At 39.8% G+C, this 20232-nt stretch overlaps 1 protein-coding gene across 1 annotated transcript in view; it reads left to right on the top strand.

Moving 5' to 3' along the window:
- LOC126299594 (tyrosine-protein phosphatase 69D) overlaps nucleotides 1-20232 on the top strand; it is a 365347-nt gene that overhangs the window by 114431 nt on the left and 230684 nt on the right. The window contains exons 7-8 of the mRNA XM_049991615.1: nucleotides 3504-3687; nucleotides 13185-13411. Coding sequence (XP_049847572.1) covers nucleotides 3504-3687; nucleotides 13185-13411 — 411 coding nt within the window. The remainder of the gene's footprint in view (nucleotides 1-3503; nucleotides 3688-13184; nucleotides 13412-20232) is intronic.

Genomic DNA, 20232 nt, shown 5'->3' on the forward strand with positions numbered 1-20232 from the left:
TTACTATGTCTACATATTTTCATCCCCCTGCTACTAGAGGGGCTCCGAATTGTAGCTTGCAATATGGCAGTGTGTAACGTAACTATGTTGGTGCACGAGAAACGGCATGCTGTAATCAGGTTTCAAATTTGAAGAGCTCCTCTGCACATGAAGCACCTGTCCTTTAGCATGACAATGCCAGACCACACATAAGCACTGTAACATCAGCAACAGTTTGACATTTTGGGTTCACTGTCATTTATCATCCTCCATTCAGGTCCGACTTGGCCCTATCCAATTTTCATCTATTTTCAAAACTTAAAGAACACCTTCAAGAACACCATTTTGATAGTGATGAAGCTATGCAAGCAGAGCTGAGATTGTGATTCTGTCAACAAAGTCAAAGTCAGACATTCTACAGTGAGGGCATTAACAAAGTGGTCTTTCATAATTCGGAGGCATTACTTTTCAATATGTCCCTTTGTGGATACAAGGAACAGAGCAAGAGGAGTCCTTTTAGTTGGTGAATGTTAATTGCATAGTGTGGACTTTGCTGAAGTGGGGATGTTAGTGTGCCTCAAAGATATAGATTTTAAACTATAGGCATTTCCAGGGGCAGATGTGGATTCTGACCACAATGTATTGGTTATGAACTGTAGGATAAAACTTCAGAAATTACAAAAAGGTAGGAACTTAAGGAGATGAGATCTGGATAAGTTGAAAGAGCCACAGGTTGTTGAGAGTTTGAGGGATTATTAGTCAACAACTGGCTACAACAGGAGAAAAGAATACTGTACGATGTGAATCGATAGCTTTGATAAATGAAGTAGTGGAGGCAGCAGAGAATTAAATAGGTATAAAGCCAATGTCTAGTCGAAATTCTTGTGTATCAAAGGAGATACTGTATTTAATTGATGAAAGAACAACATATAAATATACAGCAAATAAAGCGGGCAAAATGGAATACAGATATCTAACAAATGATATAGGAAAAATTAGAGAGACCTTTGGAGAAAAGAGAAGCAACAGTATACATATCAAGAGCTATGATGGCAAGCCAGTACTAAGGTAAGAATGGAAAGTTGAAAGATGGAAGGATTGTAAAGAGGGTCTATACAAGGGAGACAAACTTGATGACAATGGAATGGAAAGAGAAGAGGAGGTAGATTAGGATGAGATGGTAGGAGATAATCTTGATCATGCTGAGCCCACAGCTGAATTAATGGTAACGATGAATAAAAACTACCTCATTTTGTATTTTTACACATTTATTGTGTTACAATTGGTTTTGTTTCTTTGAACACCTTCATGTTGCCTTACACTAAATCCTCCTCCAGCAGAACTCAGCGAGGATTTAATATAAGGCAACCTGAAGACGGTCAAAGAAATGAAACTGGTTGTAATACAGTAAATGTGTAAAAATACAGCTGAAGTGGTTTTCGTTAATCATTTATATGAGATGGGTGGAGTTTACAGAACACTGAAGGATCTAAATTGAAACAAGCCTTCTGGAATAGATAACATTTCCTCAGAATCATTGAGATTCTTGGGAGAGCCAGCCATGACATAATTATTCTACCTGGTGTGCCAGATATGAGACAGGTGAAATACCCTCAGATCTGAGGAAGAATCTGATAACAGGTGCTGATACTGAACGACCAGTGTAATAAGACATGGTTGCAAATTATTGACTTGAATAATTTACAGAGGAATGGAAAAATTGGTAGAAGCTGATTTTGGGGAAGATGAGTTTGGGTTCCGGAGAAATGTAGGAACACTCAAAGCAGTACTGACCCAGTGGCTCATCTTAGAAGGTAGGTTGAAGAAAGACAGATCTTTATTTATAGCATTTAGAGAATTAGAGAAAGCTTTTAACAATATTGACTGGACTACAAACTTGGAAATTGTAAAGATAGAAGGGATAAAGTACAGAGAGTGAAATGTTATTTACAACTTACACATAAAGAATCAAAAACATGACAGGGAAGCCATAGTTAGAAAGGAGTGAGACAGAGTTGTCGCATATTCCCAATGTTCCTCAATCTGTACATTAACAAGCAGTATATCAAACAAAGAAGAAATTTGGAAAGGGGACTAAAGTTCATGGACAGGAAATAAATATTTCGAGATTTGTTGATGTCATTGTAATTTAATCAGAGTCTGCAAAGGATTTGGAAAAACATTTGAATGGAATGTATAGTCCTGAAAAGGAACTATAAGATGAACATGAACAAAAGAAAACAATGGTAGTGGAGTGCAGTCACATTAAATCAGATGATTCGGAGAGAATTAGATTAGGAAATGAGGAACTAAAACTAGAAGATGAATTTTGCTATTTGGGCCACAAAAACAACTGAAGGCGTCCCAAGTAGAGAGAATACAAGACACAGAGTGGCAATCACATAAGAAATATTCCTAAAAAAAAGAGATATTTGTTAACATCTAATATCAATTTAAGTGTGTTTTCTAAAGACATTTGTCTGGAGGTATGTTGTGGATAACAAGCAGTGCAGACAAGAAAATGAAACCTTTTGAATAATTAACAGTAAACAGGTAGCACAAATAGTAAATGAAGTGGTACTGAATCTAATTTTTTTTTTTTGGGGGGGGGGGGGGGGGGGAGGATGGCAATTTATTGCACAACTTGACTGAAACAAAAGGATAGGTTTGTAGGACACATCCTGAGGCATCAATGAGTTGCCATTTTAATAATGGAAGGAAATAACGGTGTAAAAATTGTAGTAGTAAACAAAGGGATGAGCACAGCAAGAAGGTATGTTGCAGTAGTTACATAGGGATACAGAGACTTGCACAGGATATACTAGCATGAATAGCTGCATCAAACAAGTCTTTGGATTGAGGACCACAACAACAGATCTGTTGACAGTGACATGCCAGTTTTCAGTGAATAGTGTTTCGTGGATAATCTAAACTAAAGTTTGCATACAGAGAGATTAGGCTGTATATTGTTTAGGTATAAATTATTTTTGCTGCCAGTATCGGAACACAACTAACATCTTGTGATTGGCATATTTCAGTAACATTGATCTATTGTTTACGGCTTGGGCAAATGATACTATGCAGTCAGTATTAAAATAGACAAATTGTTCCTATGAATTATATGAAAAGACCGACTGTTCAGTCTCCAGGAAAAAGTTGCAACATCCAGCTGTTACCAAAATGCTTCACATGATATGGTTGCTCTTTCTATAAATATTGTATTTATCATAGACAGTTCATTACTGGCTTCCCTACACGTGGACATGAAGCTGTTGTAGTACATCTGTTAATTCATTTTGTAGCCATTTCTGTGAGTGACTCCCCCCCCCCCCCCTTTTCTACACTACTTTTATTGTTTTTCAGAGGCAGCTGACTGAAAGAGACCATGAGGTATTATATTATCTGATGAATACATATTGCTTGTTTTATTGTCAGTTGTAGTTTGTTGTTTGGTAGTAGAAAATATGAAGTATTTTTGTATTATAAGAAATAAACAAATGCCTTCCTTATTTCTTGTGGTACAGCACATGAAGAATGGAACTGTCCAGTGGATGTTCAATCAGGAGAAAATTGGAGGCGGTAACACAAGCTATGTGATAAAAGATCTTGAACCCAATACAGCATATTTTCTACGCCTTTATGCAAAAAACTCCATTGGAACAAGTAATTTTTATACTCATCCAACACCAGTCAGTACATTAGAAAAAGGTAAGTTTTTTCTTCTGGACATTAGTTCTAAAATTTCATCATGATGATTTGTGTGTCCTGTGTTTCGAAATTGTTGTCTCCATTGCACAGACCTAGTCCTTTCCCATGGTTATAAGCAAGCTTAACACTTTCACCAACATTGTGACATGTGTCCAACAATAGGCTATCACAGAACCAGTGGGACTTTGGTGCACAGTATTGCTTTGTACCAAGTGTCAAATTTCTTTGTGCAAAAACAGTTTCACATTGTGTCACACGTAAGAGAATCTTTGTGACTGTCACTTGAAAGACCGAATTTGCATGTAATTATAATGAGCTTGTCATTGGGAATAATCTACTGAAATAACAAATATTTGTAATCAAAAATATGATCCAAGAGCCTTTCTGAAAATATATATTGTAAATGAAAGTACAGGATTTCATAACCGCGGGGACACATAGGATCCGTGAGAAAACAACAGTGGGACACACATTTCCTGTCCCTCCCCACACTGGAAAATGAAATGGCGGGAAATAATTTTTTCATACTGTTACTTTTGATGATGACATCAAAATAATCATACATTAACACCTTTCACTCTGAAAAAAATTGGTAGTGAAGGGTTAAATGAAAAAAATTCCATTAATACAACATACCTGTTTAATCTGTTGGAGAGCCAGCATCTTAACAGAACTCTTGCAGGATCAAATGTGTCAGAATTATCTGATTTTTTTCATCACTGACTTTTAAAGTTAAGAGCATGACATAATAGTAAGTAAACAAGAGTCATTGAACAGTCTGTGCCTCAACATACCTGGCAGTTTAAAGAAGTTTTTGTCAACTTCGTGCCTAAATATAAGTAAATACTGTTTGTTTCCTGTTTAAATTTTAAATATCTGTTTTGCGATTGGTTTACTGACAGTCTAAAAAGACAGTGAATGAGGAGAAATGAAATTTGTTACTCTAGCTGTATGACTCTGATTATAATGTTTAATGCAGAAGTTAGTATGATATAAGAGAGTGTAAGACTGCATAGTTTTTTTTTTTTTCTTTTTTTTTTTTTTTTAAAGGAAAGGAAAAAAATATTGCTTCATCACGTACAGTAGTGAAATCAGTAGGAAGGCAGGATTCCTAGGAAAGTAGTATCTGAAGCATACCTGTATTGAATTTATTATGGAAGATAGAAGTAGTAGATACATATAAGGCATAAACAGTAATGATGGAATTGCATAGTTTCTTTCATAACATGAGTAACAAAATAAGGCATTTGCATTTCCTGGTTGGAAAAGGGTATAAAGGTACGCATGTCCTGTTGTGTTATTGCATTGTTAGTGCTTTGTACAACTCCATTCTTCCTAATTACATAAAAAATTCTCAGCATTGATTTTTTTTAGTGTTTGTAGTTTTTGCAATGAAATTATCATGTACTCTTCTCGTTTCACTCTTTTCAGCTCACATAAGACCTCAAATTGCCTGCATTGTGATAACATGCTTTGCAAATATTCCCCAAGGGTTATCCATGGGATTAATATCCAGGCTACCTGGAGGCCAGGGCATGATATCAATGTCTTTATTGTTAAACCATTTTTCTTTGTGCAGAAACATGCACAAATGCATTATCTTGACGAAAAATTAAACTTTCGTTCCCTAGGTCCTCATACATTTTGATCCACTCTGTCTCTAGCATCTCAGTGTGCATACAGTATTAGAGTTTGCTCTAGTGTTCACCAAAGCAATGTGTGTTTTATCTCTAGTGCAAAATGCTGGCAAATCATAACACTTTCACCACCAAAACTTCTGATCATTCTTAGCTTTCGCTCTATTCTCTGCTCATTCCAGTCTTACTGAAATCCATCTGGACCATCTAAATTAAACTACGTGTCATCACTGAAGATCACTTTATCCCATTCTCAATTCCATGACATAAGTTTTTCAACAAACTCCAGTCAAGTCTGTTTGTGTTAGAGCAGGTTTCTACAGTTGTTTCTTGAATGCAAGTTGTTTTCATTTGACAAAATTTGCCACACGTGCAAATCAGCACCAAGTTGAGAAGAATAACAGTCTGTGGCCCTTGCTCTGTGCAAAAGTAACCATTTTGATGCCTTAAATAGTTTTCTACTTTGGTCATATTTTCTGTCCTGTCCATATCGTGCACTGAATCTAACAAAATTATAATTCACTGTACTTGAACAGTTCAGCGTCTTGGTGATTTGACAAGTAGGGAGTTCCTTCTACATACCAATTTTTGCTTTTTCATCGTGCAACAACTGTTTTCAGTGTGGATATGTCGCAATCATGGTTTATGTACACAATATGCACTTTCACTAATGGTGTCTGTTTCCTATCTGTAGGGAAGTCATATACACACACACACACACTAACAGTGCATAGAGCTGACTGCCTTTATACTGAGTTCCACCTTCTACCACCTGAATCATTGATGTCTACTGACATTATATGTGACACCATTTGACCACATTTGTCATTATCCTGGATCTCATATCGCATATACACTGTGTGCATCTATTCCAAAACGAACAATGTTAATTTTCCTACAGATTTCCATACCTTTATACCATTTCCCACTACTGTATGAGGGCTTGCGGAAATAACGCTTCTGAATTTTTTACGTGAAAACTCTTAAAGCTTTTGAAATAAAACAGACGTTGTTGATATTCTATATCTTTATTCTTCTTGTCTACATATTTGCAGCCCTCTTCTCCTAGAGGGCTCTGAATTGTAGCGTGTAATGTGACGGTGTGTAGTGTAACTGTGAAGGTGTGTGGAAGCAATGTACTGTAATTGAGTTTCGAATGCAAAGAGTTCATCCACATGTGGAGCATCCTCTCCTTTCCTTGAGAATGACAGTGCCAGACAACACAAGAAAATGGCTTTTATACAAAGATAAGATTTAACATTTGGTTGACAAGGTAATTAGCTGGTGTAGGGATTGATGGTGTAGGATCTCACATTCAACATTTACAGCAACCATATACTAACAGCTTCACAACAGTGAGTTTTCCACCAATCTGAGACCCTCAACAGCTAATTCATGGTGGACAACTATAATGTTTTCAGGTACTAGTTAAATTTAACTTAAATTCATTTTGCATATTTTAGATGTATGAGTAAGAATAGGTAAGAAACAGTAGGGCATGTTATAACATTGGCCAGTATCAGATTACTAGTTAAATTACATTCCTCCAGCCTTTGCTAAAGTGTTGGGATAAATCATGACACATCACATCATAATCATATAATTCTACTTTTAATGTGCACACCTAACCAGCTGACTACTGTGACAATCTCCATGAAATCAAAGATGCCTGTAACTGTTTGTATTGCCATCCTTTGTGAACACCCAAACGTCCCCAGGGAGTCTAACCTGACATGGAAACTTGTGTTGTATTCCAGTCTTAGTTTAATGTTGCTTGTTGGTTCAGTGCCAGATTACATATCCAAAGTGTTAGGGCTCTATCTGTCATTTATTGCTTCTTTCATCTTTTGCAATGATTTGCTGATGTGAAAAATACCAAGTTGCACTGTTGTTTGCAGTCCATGTACACTCCTTATCACAACCTGGGTTGTTTATAGCATATCGATTATGGCTGTTCCACTTAATTTGTTTGTGTATTGTTACTACACTCATCTTGGTTAACTTGTGTGTGATACCTTCATCTGGGTCTGACCTCTACTTTTTGCAAGCTTTTTACAGGAGTATAGGCCATAAAGTTGCCCAATACCCAGCATAGTAATCAGTTCATGTGGTGGTAGCACCTGGATTGAATGAGGTATTTTTCCTCACTGAAGCTATTATTAATCTTTCAGTTGTTTCAAAACCAGTTTTGTCTTTTTAAGCCATTGTCCTGTGATTATGTAAAAGAGTTATCAGTCATTGGTTGTGACACCCTGAAAGTCTCTCTGGACAGATCTGAATGTTTCAGTGCAGATCATTATGACATCAAGAACTTTCCTCCTTGGCCACACCATAGGAAGAAAGAAAACCAAGCAACTTGTAGACGCTTACTCCCCTCAATCCCTGGTTTGGAATTGAACTGATGGAGGGTCCTTTCTAACAACTAATCCAATATTATTTGTATATAATATCAATAATGTATTTGGAGAAACCACCTCCCTCTTAATTGGAACACCAACTCCTACCCACACCAACTCCTATCCAGTCCTGAGCATTACTCTCTTAGAAGAAACTTGTTGACATACTTATCATTGTAACACCCTATAAGAGTTGGAACATTGTATGAGATTTAATTTTTCATTGGAACTTACTACTGCAGGCAGAGGAGCACCACACACACACACACACACACACATACACACACACACACACACACACACACACAAATCTGGAGAAGAGGAGGGTTCACTCCATTGTCATGTATGCCAAGGCCTACCAGACCACAAGGTTGACAGTTGGGTATTCAGCCTTACTTGTGAGGGAGATTTAATGCCTGAGGAAGTTAAAAATTGTGGTCTGCTGTTGTGATATGAAGCTATATTTCCCACCCTCAATACGGAGCTCTAAATGCTGATGATTTGGGCATGTCTCTTTCAGTTGTACGAACAACTTAATTCAGACTGGTGTGATTGGCCACTTCATGGGAACACCCCATGTGAGCAACCACCATTCTGTGTCAGTTTTGGAGATGACCTGCCTCCCACCCCACCCCCCTCCCCCTTTGATCACCAAAGTGAGTAACTTAAGATCTCTGATTAATCATGGCCCAGTGGTATTGAATTTTGCCTCAACTGTGGCCATGTCATAGGCAGTACCTCGAGTACTTACTCCCTCCATTCTATTGATATCAACTTCTGGTAGTTGTGCAAATAAATCGGCCTATGAGGGAGATAGCACCCCCCCCCCCCCCCCCCCCCTCGCTTGTGTTTCCTGCAGCATCATATTTGGGCTCCTTGACTCTCCACATCCAGATGGAGCAGCAGCATCCTCCAGCATCTACTGGTGACAGAGCTCTGTTTATTATTTCGATCTCTGAGATCAAATCTATTTGTAGATGGGTCTGGCATATTATGATACCGAGTGAGGTGGCGCAGTGGCTAGCACACTGGACTCGCTTTCGGGAGGATGACTGTTCAATCCCGCGTCTGGCCATCCTGATTTAGGTTTCTCGTAATTTCCCTAAATCGCTCCAGGCAAATGCCGGGATGGTTCCTTTGAAAGGGCACGGCCGACTTCCATCCCCGTCCTTCCCTAATCCGATGAGACCAATGACCTCGCTGTCTGGTCTCCTCCCTAAACAACCCAACCCAACCCCATATTATCATTTTTCAGCTTGTACACATCATACTATTATGATAGATGTCTATGCAGTGTGACCACAGCATGGGATATGTGTCATCTTGTCCATATGGCAACAATTGACTGTAGAGCTTTGTCCACAGTTGTTGATTCACTGTGAACATATTATCGCTCATGGGCCTCTTTCCATCAGTGGTTTAATGTTACTTACTGTGAACTGGATAGAAGACCTGTGCCATTGCAACTTCGATTATCTATAAACTACATATGTCCATGACTGCAATGTGCACATAATGCAGTCTTTGGCATGATGAGTAGCAAAGTATAATGTTTTGAAACAAGTCTTGCATCAACTTGTACTGCAGTAATGGCTTCATAAGCGTTAATGCTACTGTGGGACTGAAAGTGGCAGCAATTGTTGTTGAGAAGTGAATGGTATCTACACAAAGTGTGATAGTTTGGAACATTATTGGATACAATGTGATCTTGACTCCTATATATTGAGTGTAGTGGAACGTGAATCACTGCATCAGGAAGGATTTAGTGCCCAAGAGACTGCTCCTGTAAAGATAACTCAACAGGACAATGGCCTAACATATGATGAGGATCACATAAACCTTCTTTGAAGACTGACAGGTACATCTACATCTACATCTACATCTACATCACTACTCTGCAATTCACATTTAAGTGCTTGGCAGAGGGTTCATCGAACCACAATCATACTATCTCTCTACTATTCCACTCCCGAACAGCGAGCGGGAAAAACGAACACCTAAACCTTTCTGTTCGAGCTCTGATTTCTCTTATTTTATTTTGATGATCATTCCTACGTATGTAGGTTGGGCTCAACAAAATATTTTCGCATTCGGAAGAGAAAGTTGGTGACTGAAATTTCGTAAAAAGGTCTCGCCGCGACGAAAAACGTCTATGCTGTAATGACTTCCATCCCAACTCGTGTATCATATCTGCCACACTCTCTCCCCTATAACGCGATAATACAAAACAAGCTGCCCTTCTTTGCACCCTCTCGATGTCCTCCGTCAATCCCACCTGGTAAGGGTGCCACACCGCGCAGCAATATTCTAACAGAGGACGAACGAGTGTAGTGTAAGCTGTCTCTTTAGTGGACTTGTTGCATCTTCTAAGTGTCCTGCCAATGAAACGCAACCTTTGGCTCGCCTTCCCGACAATATTATCTATGTGGTCCTTCCAACTGAAGTTGTTCGTAATTTTAACACCCAGGTACTTAGTTGAATTGACAGCCTTGAGAATTGTACTATTTATCGAGTAATCGAATTCCAACGGATTTCTTTTGGAACTCATGTGGATCATCTCACACTTTTCGTTATTTAGCGTCAACTGCCACCTGACACACCATACAGCAATCTTTTCTAAATCACTTTGCAACTGATACTGGTGTTCGGATGACCTTACTAGACGGTAAATTACAGCATCATCTGCGAACAGTCTAAGAGAACTGCTCAGATTGTCACCCAGGTCATTTATATAGATCAGGAACAGTAGAGGTCGCAGGACGCTTCCCTGGGGAACACCTGATATCACTTCAGTTTTACTCGATGATTTGCCGTCTATTACTACGAACTGCGACCTTCCTGACAGGAAATCACAAATCCAGTTGCACAACTGAGACGATACCCCATAGCTCCGCAGCTTGATTAGAAGTCGCTTGTGACAAACGGTGTCAAAAGCTTTCCGGAAATACGGAATCAACTTGAGATCCCCTGTCGATAGCGGCCATTACTTCGTGCGAATAAAGAGCTAGCTGCGTTGCACAAGAGCGATGTTTTCTGAAGCCATGCTGATTACGTGTCAATAGATCGTTCCCTTCGAGGTGATTCATAATGTTTGAATACAGTATATGCTCCAAAACCCTACTGCAAACCGACGTCAATGATATAGGTCTGTAGTTAAATGGATTACTCCTACTACCCTTCTTGAACACTGGTGCGACCTGCGCAATTTTCCAATCTGTAGGTACAGATCTATCGGTGAGCGAGCGGTTGTATATGAGTGCTAAGTAGGGAGCTATAGTATCAGCGTAATCTGAAAGGAACCTAATCGGTATACAATCTGGACCTGAAGACTTGCCCGTATCAAGCGATTTGAGTTGCTTCGCAACCCCTAAGGTATCTACTTCTAAGAAACTAATGCTAGCAGATGTTCGTGTTTCAAATTCTGGAATATTCCATTCATTGCTTTCCTCATCTGTGTGGTCCATCTTGATACATTACTCATAAAATAATCTGGAATGAGATTGCCTGGAATCTTCTTCTTCACAGTCCATGGTTAATCACAGCATGTCCAGAAATTAAGAATATTTCTGAGTCTCTGATGATTGAAGGGTATTTTTTTCCCAAAGCTGGCAGCACTGCATTCAAGGGCAAGATTTTGGTAGTAGAATTCACACTCATTTGTCAAGTCCACTGAAAACTCTTGTTAGAGTGTCATGATGAAATGAGTGTCTCTGTTCCAAATTCCACAAACTTTGAGATGAGGAGCATTATCCAGTTTTGTCTTGCAGATGGAAATGTAATGTTTCAGATTTTTTAAAAAAACAAATCTCTTTATGAGGGTAGTTTCAAGAATTCTGCTAATGCGTACAAGTGACGTAACTTTAAAGCTGGCAGAACAAAGGAGTGGACATGCTTCAATCATGGCTGATGAGGTGCAGAACAAGATCAAAAAATTATTCGTGGTGACTGTCAGTTGACTTGACAAAAATGAAAACAATGTTTCCTGAAGTCTCCAGATTGCTTCTGCATGAAATCACTACAGGACCATTTGGTTTTTGAAAACTGTTTCCCAGGTGGGCACCAAAACAATTCAAAGATAAATACAAAGTTAACAGAATTGCATCTTCCTGGAAATTTCTCAAGCTCTTTGAAGTGGAAGATGAAAAGATCCTCGACCCTGTTGTGACTGGCAACGTAACATGAGTGACCCATTACATCCCTGAGGAGAAAATAGAATCGATGCAGTGGCGACATACCCCCCCACCACTGGGTAAAAAATTCAAAACTGTTGTTTCCTTTTGAAAAACCATTGCTCCTGTCTTTTGTGAGCATACAGGAAGTCTTCTCGTTGGGTTTTTGCTCTATAGGAAACAATTACGGGCAGTGGTATGAAATCCTAAAAAATCTATGGAGGACAATGCAGGAAAAAGGAAGGGAGACATTAATGAAGGGCATGTGCTTGTTGCACGATAGTGCGCGTCCCCACAGAGCCAGTGACACCAACTCTTGGATTAATTCAGTCGTGGGACATCACCTGCACCACTCACAGCCTTGATCTGGAGACTTTAAATTTTCGTTTTTTTAATCTCTCTAAAGTTGTTTGCGAGTGGTAAGAGGTTTTCCATGGACAATGAGGGCCAGAGTGCTGTAAAACAAGGGGCAAAGAGGTACAGGAGACATTTTTGATGAAGGTATCAGAAGGCACATCCTTCGGCTCACAGAGTGCACTGAGAACCAAGATGACTGTGTCAAAAAATACTGTTTTATGTGCATCTGTGATTTCATAATTTTTCATAAATGTATTGTTTTATCAATTGTTAAACAATGGCCTAAGAGAATTTGGCCAAAAGCCTTTTTGACACAGTTTGAAGATCAAGAAAAGTTTGTTGATCGATTTCATCACATGGTTATGCACTTCTACGTGTCTGTGGCCTCTTGGATTCTATTTTACGACGTTCACAGGCCCTAATTGCAGGATGTGGGGGTTCACAGCACACTGAATTCTGAAGTGAGAGTTAATTATAGTTCTTCAATTGTAATGATTCCTATATTGCTGCACACTTAACCTGTGGTATTACTTTAGTCTAGCCTTGCATATCCTTCTCGTTGTTACAATTTTCCTACTACGTTAATGTAGGTGTCTGTTAGGGTGTCTAAACATTTACATTTTACTCTTGATAGCTGATATTGTGATAATCGTCCATTACATGAAATGCGAGTGAGGGAGTTGTTTTTACAAGGTGAGGAAAACTACTAACACTTGTACAGGAAAATTGTCTCGAAAGCAAATATCGGTATTAAACTTTCTCATGTACGTGTAAAGGTTTCATTTGTGGGACATCTAATAAAAATAAGTTTCATGGTGTAACGTCAGTCAGTGGCAAGCATTTTTAGTCGTATGGGTTAATTACATATAAAGGGAGAGAAATTCCATGCCATGAGCTGCTTAGTTGATTGTCACTGTATAATCTTTGTATTATTTCAGATCCAGACTTTGTGCCTGAAGTATCTGTTAAAGGTGTCACAATAAATTCAATTACAATTGGGTGGTCTTTACCTCCAGCTGAATTAAAAGATCACATCCATTACTATCATCTTGTTCTGCAAAATAATGGAACAACAACCTACAGGCAAGAGTCGATAAGCTCAGCTGACCAAATGAATGTTTATCTGTTTGTAGATCTTCTTTCAGACACAACGTATCACTTCAAGGTATGTGATATTATTGATGTGTAGTAAGTGCCATGAAAGTGTATTTGTACAAATAATAGCACAAGTGCTTTCTAATATGACATTCAAATTGCTGATCAAGTGTGTGTGTGTGTGTGTGTGTGTGTGTGTGTGTGTGTGTGTGTGTGTGTGTGTGTGTATACAGTGGTATTAGGTTTAGTAATCTGTAAACCTTTTTAGATCTCAAGTGATGTATTAGATCAACATTTTTTCACTATTTCTAACCCCTTTAGCCTCTTACATTGACATGCTGTTGTTACCTTTGCTAATGTATTGCTGCTATTCTTAACAGCAATAAAATTATTCAGGATTTCTGTCTGTCATTTTATAGAATTCACCTGATAGGCGATTCTTGGATGTATTGGTTGTTATCCACTAACATTTCTTCCTTTTGGTGTTTCAGTAACGTGTGTTTACCTTGCATTTTTGAGGATCTTCTTGTACTAATGGTTCTACTGGTCTAACCCTCAATCTGTAGGTATATTTTTGCATCACAGGGCATTTCTCTCATTGGTAATTTCCAAAGTGGTTGGATTTTACCCAGTTTGATTGGTTGGTGTAAGAACTATCCACTGCCATCCCGTATTTAAGTTTTGTCACCATTGTTTTTGCCATTGGTAGAATCCATATATCATTAATTTGTCCTTGTCCACAATTTCTTTTGTGTTATTCATATTAACCAGTCTTTCAGTAATTTCATTGTAGACTTGTTCCAGGAAAGTCAGTCTCATTGCTAATGGCTAAACAGCATCTGAAATCTGAAAGGCAAAAAAGTTCATATTAGAGAAGCCACTAGAAAATCAAAATCAAAAGATAGTCACAGTTTACCTGCTGTTCATCTCCCAAGTCAATGATAGAACCAAATCTGTAATTACAGGTCATTTATATACTGGGTGGTTATAATTAAACTTTCCTTATTTAACATGTTAAACATGGAAACTAGTTACCATATGAGTTCAAACCTTGGTAGCATTCATGTACAGAGTATGGAGTGCAAGATTGCATTGGGTCACTATGCCACCGTCCAGTTCCATCTATGACCACCAGGTGCCGTGATCAATTATCGTGGTAAATAGTCTCAAACACCTGACCAGTCGCAGTGCACTTGTGGATGTGTCAACCTGAGCTTGGACAAAACGAGCAGGGTGTTATTGGTGAAGCTCTATTATCAAACCAACAGTAATGCTGCAGCTGCACTTCGAGAACATCACCAGCTGAAAGGATTATGGAAGGGTACTCTTTCTCTACCTGCTGTGCTGAGAATGATGAAGTAGTTCAAATTGATGGGAGAACTGGATGTTGCTTGGGGAAGAGGCTGATGATCAGTTCCACTGTATGGAAAGTGCTTCGTACCATTCTCAAATGGTATCCGTACAAGATCCATATCGTGCAGCAGCTTGCACCTCATAATGCACAACGGGTGTGATGGCTTCACTTTCCACTTTCTCGCGAGGATTAAATTTGACAAGGGCTGGCTCTGGACCATCCCATGGACAGACAAAGCCCATTTTTCTCTGATGGGTGAAGTGAACACACAGAATTGCTGTGTGTGAGGATCTTAATTTAGCCACTGTGCATGAAGGTCCTCTGTATGGTGAATGTGTCACCGTATGGGGTGGCTTCATGGCTGCATACCCGCCCTACAGGTGAGAGACACATTGAAGTCAGCTGTTTTCAAGCAAGATGGTGGGGCCACACTGCACATCGCTCGTAAAGTTTGCCAGCTCCCCTGAAACACATTTGGAAATGATTGAATTGTCAGCCAATCATTTCCAAATGCGTGGCCAACATGATCACTTGATCTCAGTCCTTGGGATTTCTGGTTTTAGGGCTACCTGAAGGGCAGGTTTTATCAGGGGAAACCTTCACACATGTAGTGATCTGAAGCACAGCATATCAAGAGAGGTAGCCAGCATACCCAAGGACATGCTTTGTTCTGCTGTGCAGAATGCAACCCAGCAGTTGCAGACTCTCCTGGACACTGATGGGCACCATATTGAGCCCCTTTTGTAGCAGTGATAGTACTGGTATTTAATGGTATGATGTACCATAGCAGCACATTAAAAATGTTTCAGTTGAATTGATTCTGCATTATTTCTCTTCCCCCATGTTCGTGGCATTATGCTGCAAAGTCTGGTAGCTGTATGGTAATTAGTTTCCGTGTTATAATGTGTTAAGCAGGGAAAGTTTAATTATAACCACCCGGTATAACGAGATCAAGAGTGGCCTCAGCATTGATCCCTATAGTATATATTATTCTCCATTCTGAAGAGTCTGTTTTGCTGTATACACACTCTGTGCCTCTGAATGCTATGTTCTGCATCTTCTTAGTTAAATAGTATGAGGAAAAAATGTTACCAGCAACATCAGTGATGCCATAATATTTGAGTTTCTATGTAACAATGTGAATTGCACAATCAAGTGCTTTTGACAAGTCACTGAAACTACCAGCTGGAAAAATTTTGTCTTTTAAATTTCATTTGAGCTGATTAATGAATTAGAAAATAACATGACCTGTGGTGAAACCCCTTTGCAATGCAGATTGAAACTAAGTATCATATTTTTAATAAGATGTGTTATTGTTTGTGCATACATGATTTTTTTTTTTCCAGTACCTTCAAGAAGCAGGTAAGTTATAAGACTAGTCAGTAATTATTAATAACTGCCTTACTGCTTTTATGTAAGGGGGTCTGCCCATAGCATATTTCAGTCTATCTGAAAATATCTCGTGTGATAGTGATGTATTGCATATGTGACTAAACACACGGCATGCGTATGAAGAACAGGATTTTAGTGCCTTACTTGAGATGTTATCAAGTACACAAGAGTTTTTGCTTTGAGGGAGGTAATTACATTCTTAAAATATTTGACAGAGCAGGGAGTAATTGTGATTTGCCTTTCTTTATGCAAGATTGTTTCTTGTAAATATTTTATTGCTTTATCCCGTGAAGTTTTCATGCAAGTGTCCTGAGCTGCTTCAAGGGTTTCCTGAGCTGCCTCAAGGAAATGATCATTAAACGCACAGCCGGCCATCAAAATTACGATGTCATGAAGGTGGCATGAAACAAACGATAATTTGAAATTAATTCTTGGCTATGCAAGTGATTATCATTTCAACACAATAACAAAAGTAGTTCCGTGCAATTCCATGTTCGTTCTGTATATAGGAAATCATTACACAGTGGTTTTCTCATTTAGAAATCACATTTGAATGTTGGTTCGTGAGAAGACAATAGAGTGCCCTGTGTAAGAAAGGAAATGTAAAACAGCACGTCAGATTTTGACAGTAGCAAGATTGCAGTATATTGTGAGTGCTGTTTATCAAACAATGATTTTGCAACAACAATTTTGTGCTCTTCAAATTACGGTATCTTTGGGTTTGAGGCCTATACTCAATGCCGTACAGAATCTGAACAGTCCCACATGCTGGTGCGCTAAAGGACAGAAACAGTGTTTGCTATAGCAAGAACAAATACAATTTATGGATCATAGTACTTTATAGAGCAGTACGTAAAATACAGAAAGAACAGGTTGTGAGTAACATTAAACACACTGACTGGACAACAGTAATACATGTAATGTAATATGCTGAGCACACGTTTCCAATCACTTAAATAATACTGTTTCTTCGACGGTTCACCAGAGCCCGATGACACTTGATGATGGCAGGAATCCCGTCTGACCAGCAGCCGAAACCACAAGCCCAAACAGGTGCACCCAGCTGGAAACACCGTGGAGTCAGTGATGCCAGTGGGCGTGGGATCGGATGCAGCTGGTGGAGGAGGGTCTGTGGTTGGTGTACATGTTGCAGCTCAGCCAGGCTCTTGTCTCCCACTGGAGACTCAAAAAACCGTCTAAAGCAGCTTCAGGGGAACTGCCAGATACATACTTCTGCATCTGATTTTTAAACATCCGAACCGTGTTTTCAGCCTCGACATTAGACAGGATGAAATGGGGGAGCTGTGAGATGACTAACACCACTACCCTGACAAAAAGATGCAAATTTTCAAGGAACAAATTGGGGACCATTACCAGTAACCACAGTATACGGAAGTCCCTCAATTGCAAAAATCTTAGACATGCGAATATAGTAGCTGCCGGGACTTGGACGGATAATGTGCCATGTAGGGAAACTTGGAAAAGTCATCCACTACAATGAATCAGTACTGATTGATGAAGGACCCAGCAAAATCAACATGCAGATGCTCCTGTGGGTGCCTGGCATTGACCAGGGGGAAAAAGACACCTGTGGGCCTACCTTTGCTGAACGTAGTACCCAGCCAATACAGATACTGGCGGGCCAAAGCTTTGGTCCGAGAGGTTCTCCAATGACCGACATGCGTAAGCCGTAGTACATTATGGTGTAAGGAAGCAAGAATCACAAACTCTGGTAGCAGTGTCCTCTGTAGCTAGCAAAAGAACCCTAATGAATCACAGAAAGATAGTGCTGGAGGGAAAAATAATAATGCGAGATAGCCATAGCACAGCCCGGCAGGTTTTTCCAGCCAACTGTGTTGCACGAAAGAGAGAACCCAACTAAGTACGTGATCCGTGGTGACAGCTGATGCTATCGTGGCACTAGTGAAGGGACAACATTTGATCGCATTTTGGTTCTGAATATCAAAATAGAAACAAAACAATTCATCCCGATCTAATGCAGAGTCCGGTGTGATTGGAAGGGGAAATTAGGCTTTGGTGTGTTATGCCGTCCACCGGTTAATGGTTCTATTAATGGTAATCGGAGGCCAAGAGAGCGCCCCCCCCCCCCCCCCCCCCCATACAAGAAGACGAGATTTCTTGAGGATGAACACGGTCGCTAAAGCCTCCTTTTCAGCCTGAGAATACCGCTGCTGGGTGGAAGTTAGTCTTAGAAGTGTAAGCAGTGGGTCATTCAGACCTGTTGGCATATTTGTGTACCAACACCGTGCTTAGAGGCATCTGTAGTCAACACTAGATACTGACTTAGCTGAAAAGTGGCCAGATGTGGGGCAGATTTAAGTTCAGATTTAAGAAAAGCGAATGCTCTATCATGAACTGGGGACCAGAAAAAAGGCACAGTTTCACACAAAAGTGCACGCAGGTGCTGAGCAACAGTGGATGCGTCTGATAAAAACTTAAGATAGAATGCAGCTTTACATAGAAATGCTTGCAGCTCCTTAACAGAGACCGACCATGGAAAAGCCGTAATTGCATCACCATGGTGATGCAACAGCATGACCCCAGTACAAGAAACCTCAAAACTTAGGTACTTAATTGACGGCTGAAAAAAAATGAGATTTCGTAGGATTGCACTTTAGACTTGCAGAATGCAAAACAGAAAACAAAGGTTGGTGGTCTTCAGTGGAAGAACCGGAAACAGTGATATCGTCGGAGTAATTGATACAGCCCAGTACAGAGTCTGTCAGCTGCTCTAAAAAATGGTGAAAACTTTTGGGTGTGCTAGCAATGCCAAAAGGCAAGCAATATTGGTACAGGCCGAAAGGTATTTTGGCAATGAGAAGGTGTCTAATGGCCTCATCCAATGGGAGCTGAAGGTACACTTCTGACAAACCAATCTTGGAAAAGCAATGGCTACCTTATAATTTTGCAAGCAACTCATCAGGGTGGGGCAAAGGGGATGTATCTATCATTGACTATGCATTAATCATGACACTGAAGTCTCCACAGAGGTGAAGCTTACCCACCGGCTTCTTAACGATGACCAGTGGTGTAGCCCATTCACTGGAAGAAATAGGCTGAATGACATAGAGTAGCATCAGATGGTCTAATTCGGCTTTGGCAGAGTCACGCAGTGCGACAGACGTGCTGTGCCCCAAAAAAACGAGGGTGGACGGATTCTTTAATTAAAGTGGAACTGAAAACTGGTAGCACAACCAAGCCCACAGGAAAACAATGACAAAAACTCAATGCAGAGGGACTCCAATTACCAATACAGAATGTGATTTGATACTAAATTTACCTCTTGGTAATGGAGAAACCAAAAGTGTTAAACACATCAAAGTCTAACATGTCTGCAGTATGGGAATGATCCACAACAAGGAAGGTGAGAGGGCGAATAACAGATTACTAAGAGACAGGAGAGGAGAACTGACCTAAGATCGGAATCTGCTGTTTATTGTAGCTAACCATCTTTCGTAAAATCTGTTTGAGGAGAGGGGAGCCCAAGCCGCGTACATTTGTGTATTTACTAAAGTCACTGCCACTGAATGATGTGACATAGTGGTTAGCACATTGGGCTCGCATTTGGGAAGACAGTGGTTCAAACCCGCGTCTGGCCATCCTGATTTAGATTTTCCAGGATTTCCCTAAACAGCTTCAGGCAAATGCTGGGATAGTCCCTTTGAAAAGACATGGGTGACTTCCTTCACCATCATTCCCTAATCCAATTCGACTGATAACCTCACAGTTTGGTCCCCTGCTCCAAATCAATCAGTCAACCAACCAACAAAATTTACTGCTGCTCCTATGTCCACTTGCATTATTAATGGTTTGTTAAACACGCACAAGTCAACAAACAATTTGTTTGGGGAGACAGTCATTCTAGAGGTACAGTTTATGTCCACCAGTACTACTGTGTCCACCATGTTTGAAGAGGAGGTACGCACTGATGCAATGTGGCCTTTCTTTCGACACTTGTTGCAAAGGGATGACTGAGCAATTTCCAATAACTCCCCTATGCAGCAATCTGAATGCCTGAGGCCCATGACGCTTCAAAGGACTGTGCTATATTGAGCACATCTGCAATTGTCCGATTATCACATTGAAATGCTTTTTTACAGACTTTCCCATCTGGGGCCAGACAA

This window comes from Schistocerca gregaria, chromosome X (assembly GCF_023897955.1).
Source record: "Schistocerca gregaria isolate iqSchGreg1 chromosome X, iqSchGreg1.2, whole genome shotgun sequence".
Taxonomy (NCBI): Eukaryota; Metazoa; Arthropoda; class Insecta; order Orthoptera; family Acrididae; genus Schistocerca; species Schistocerca gregaria.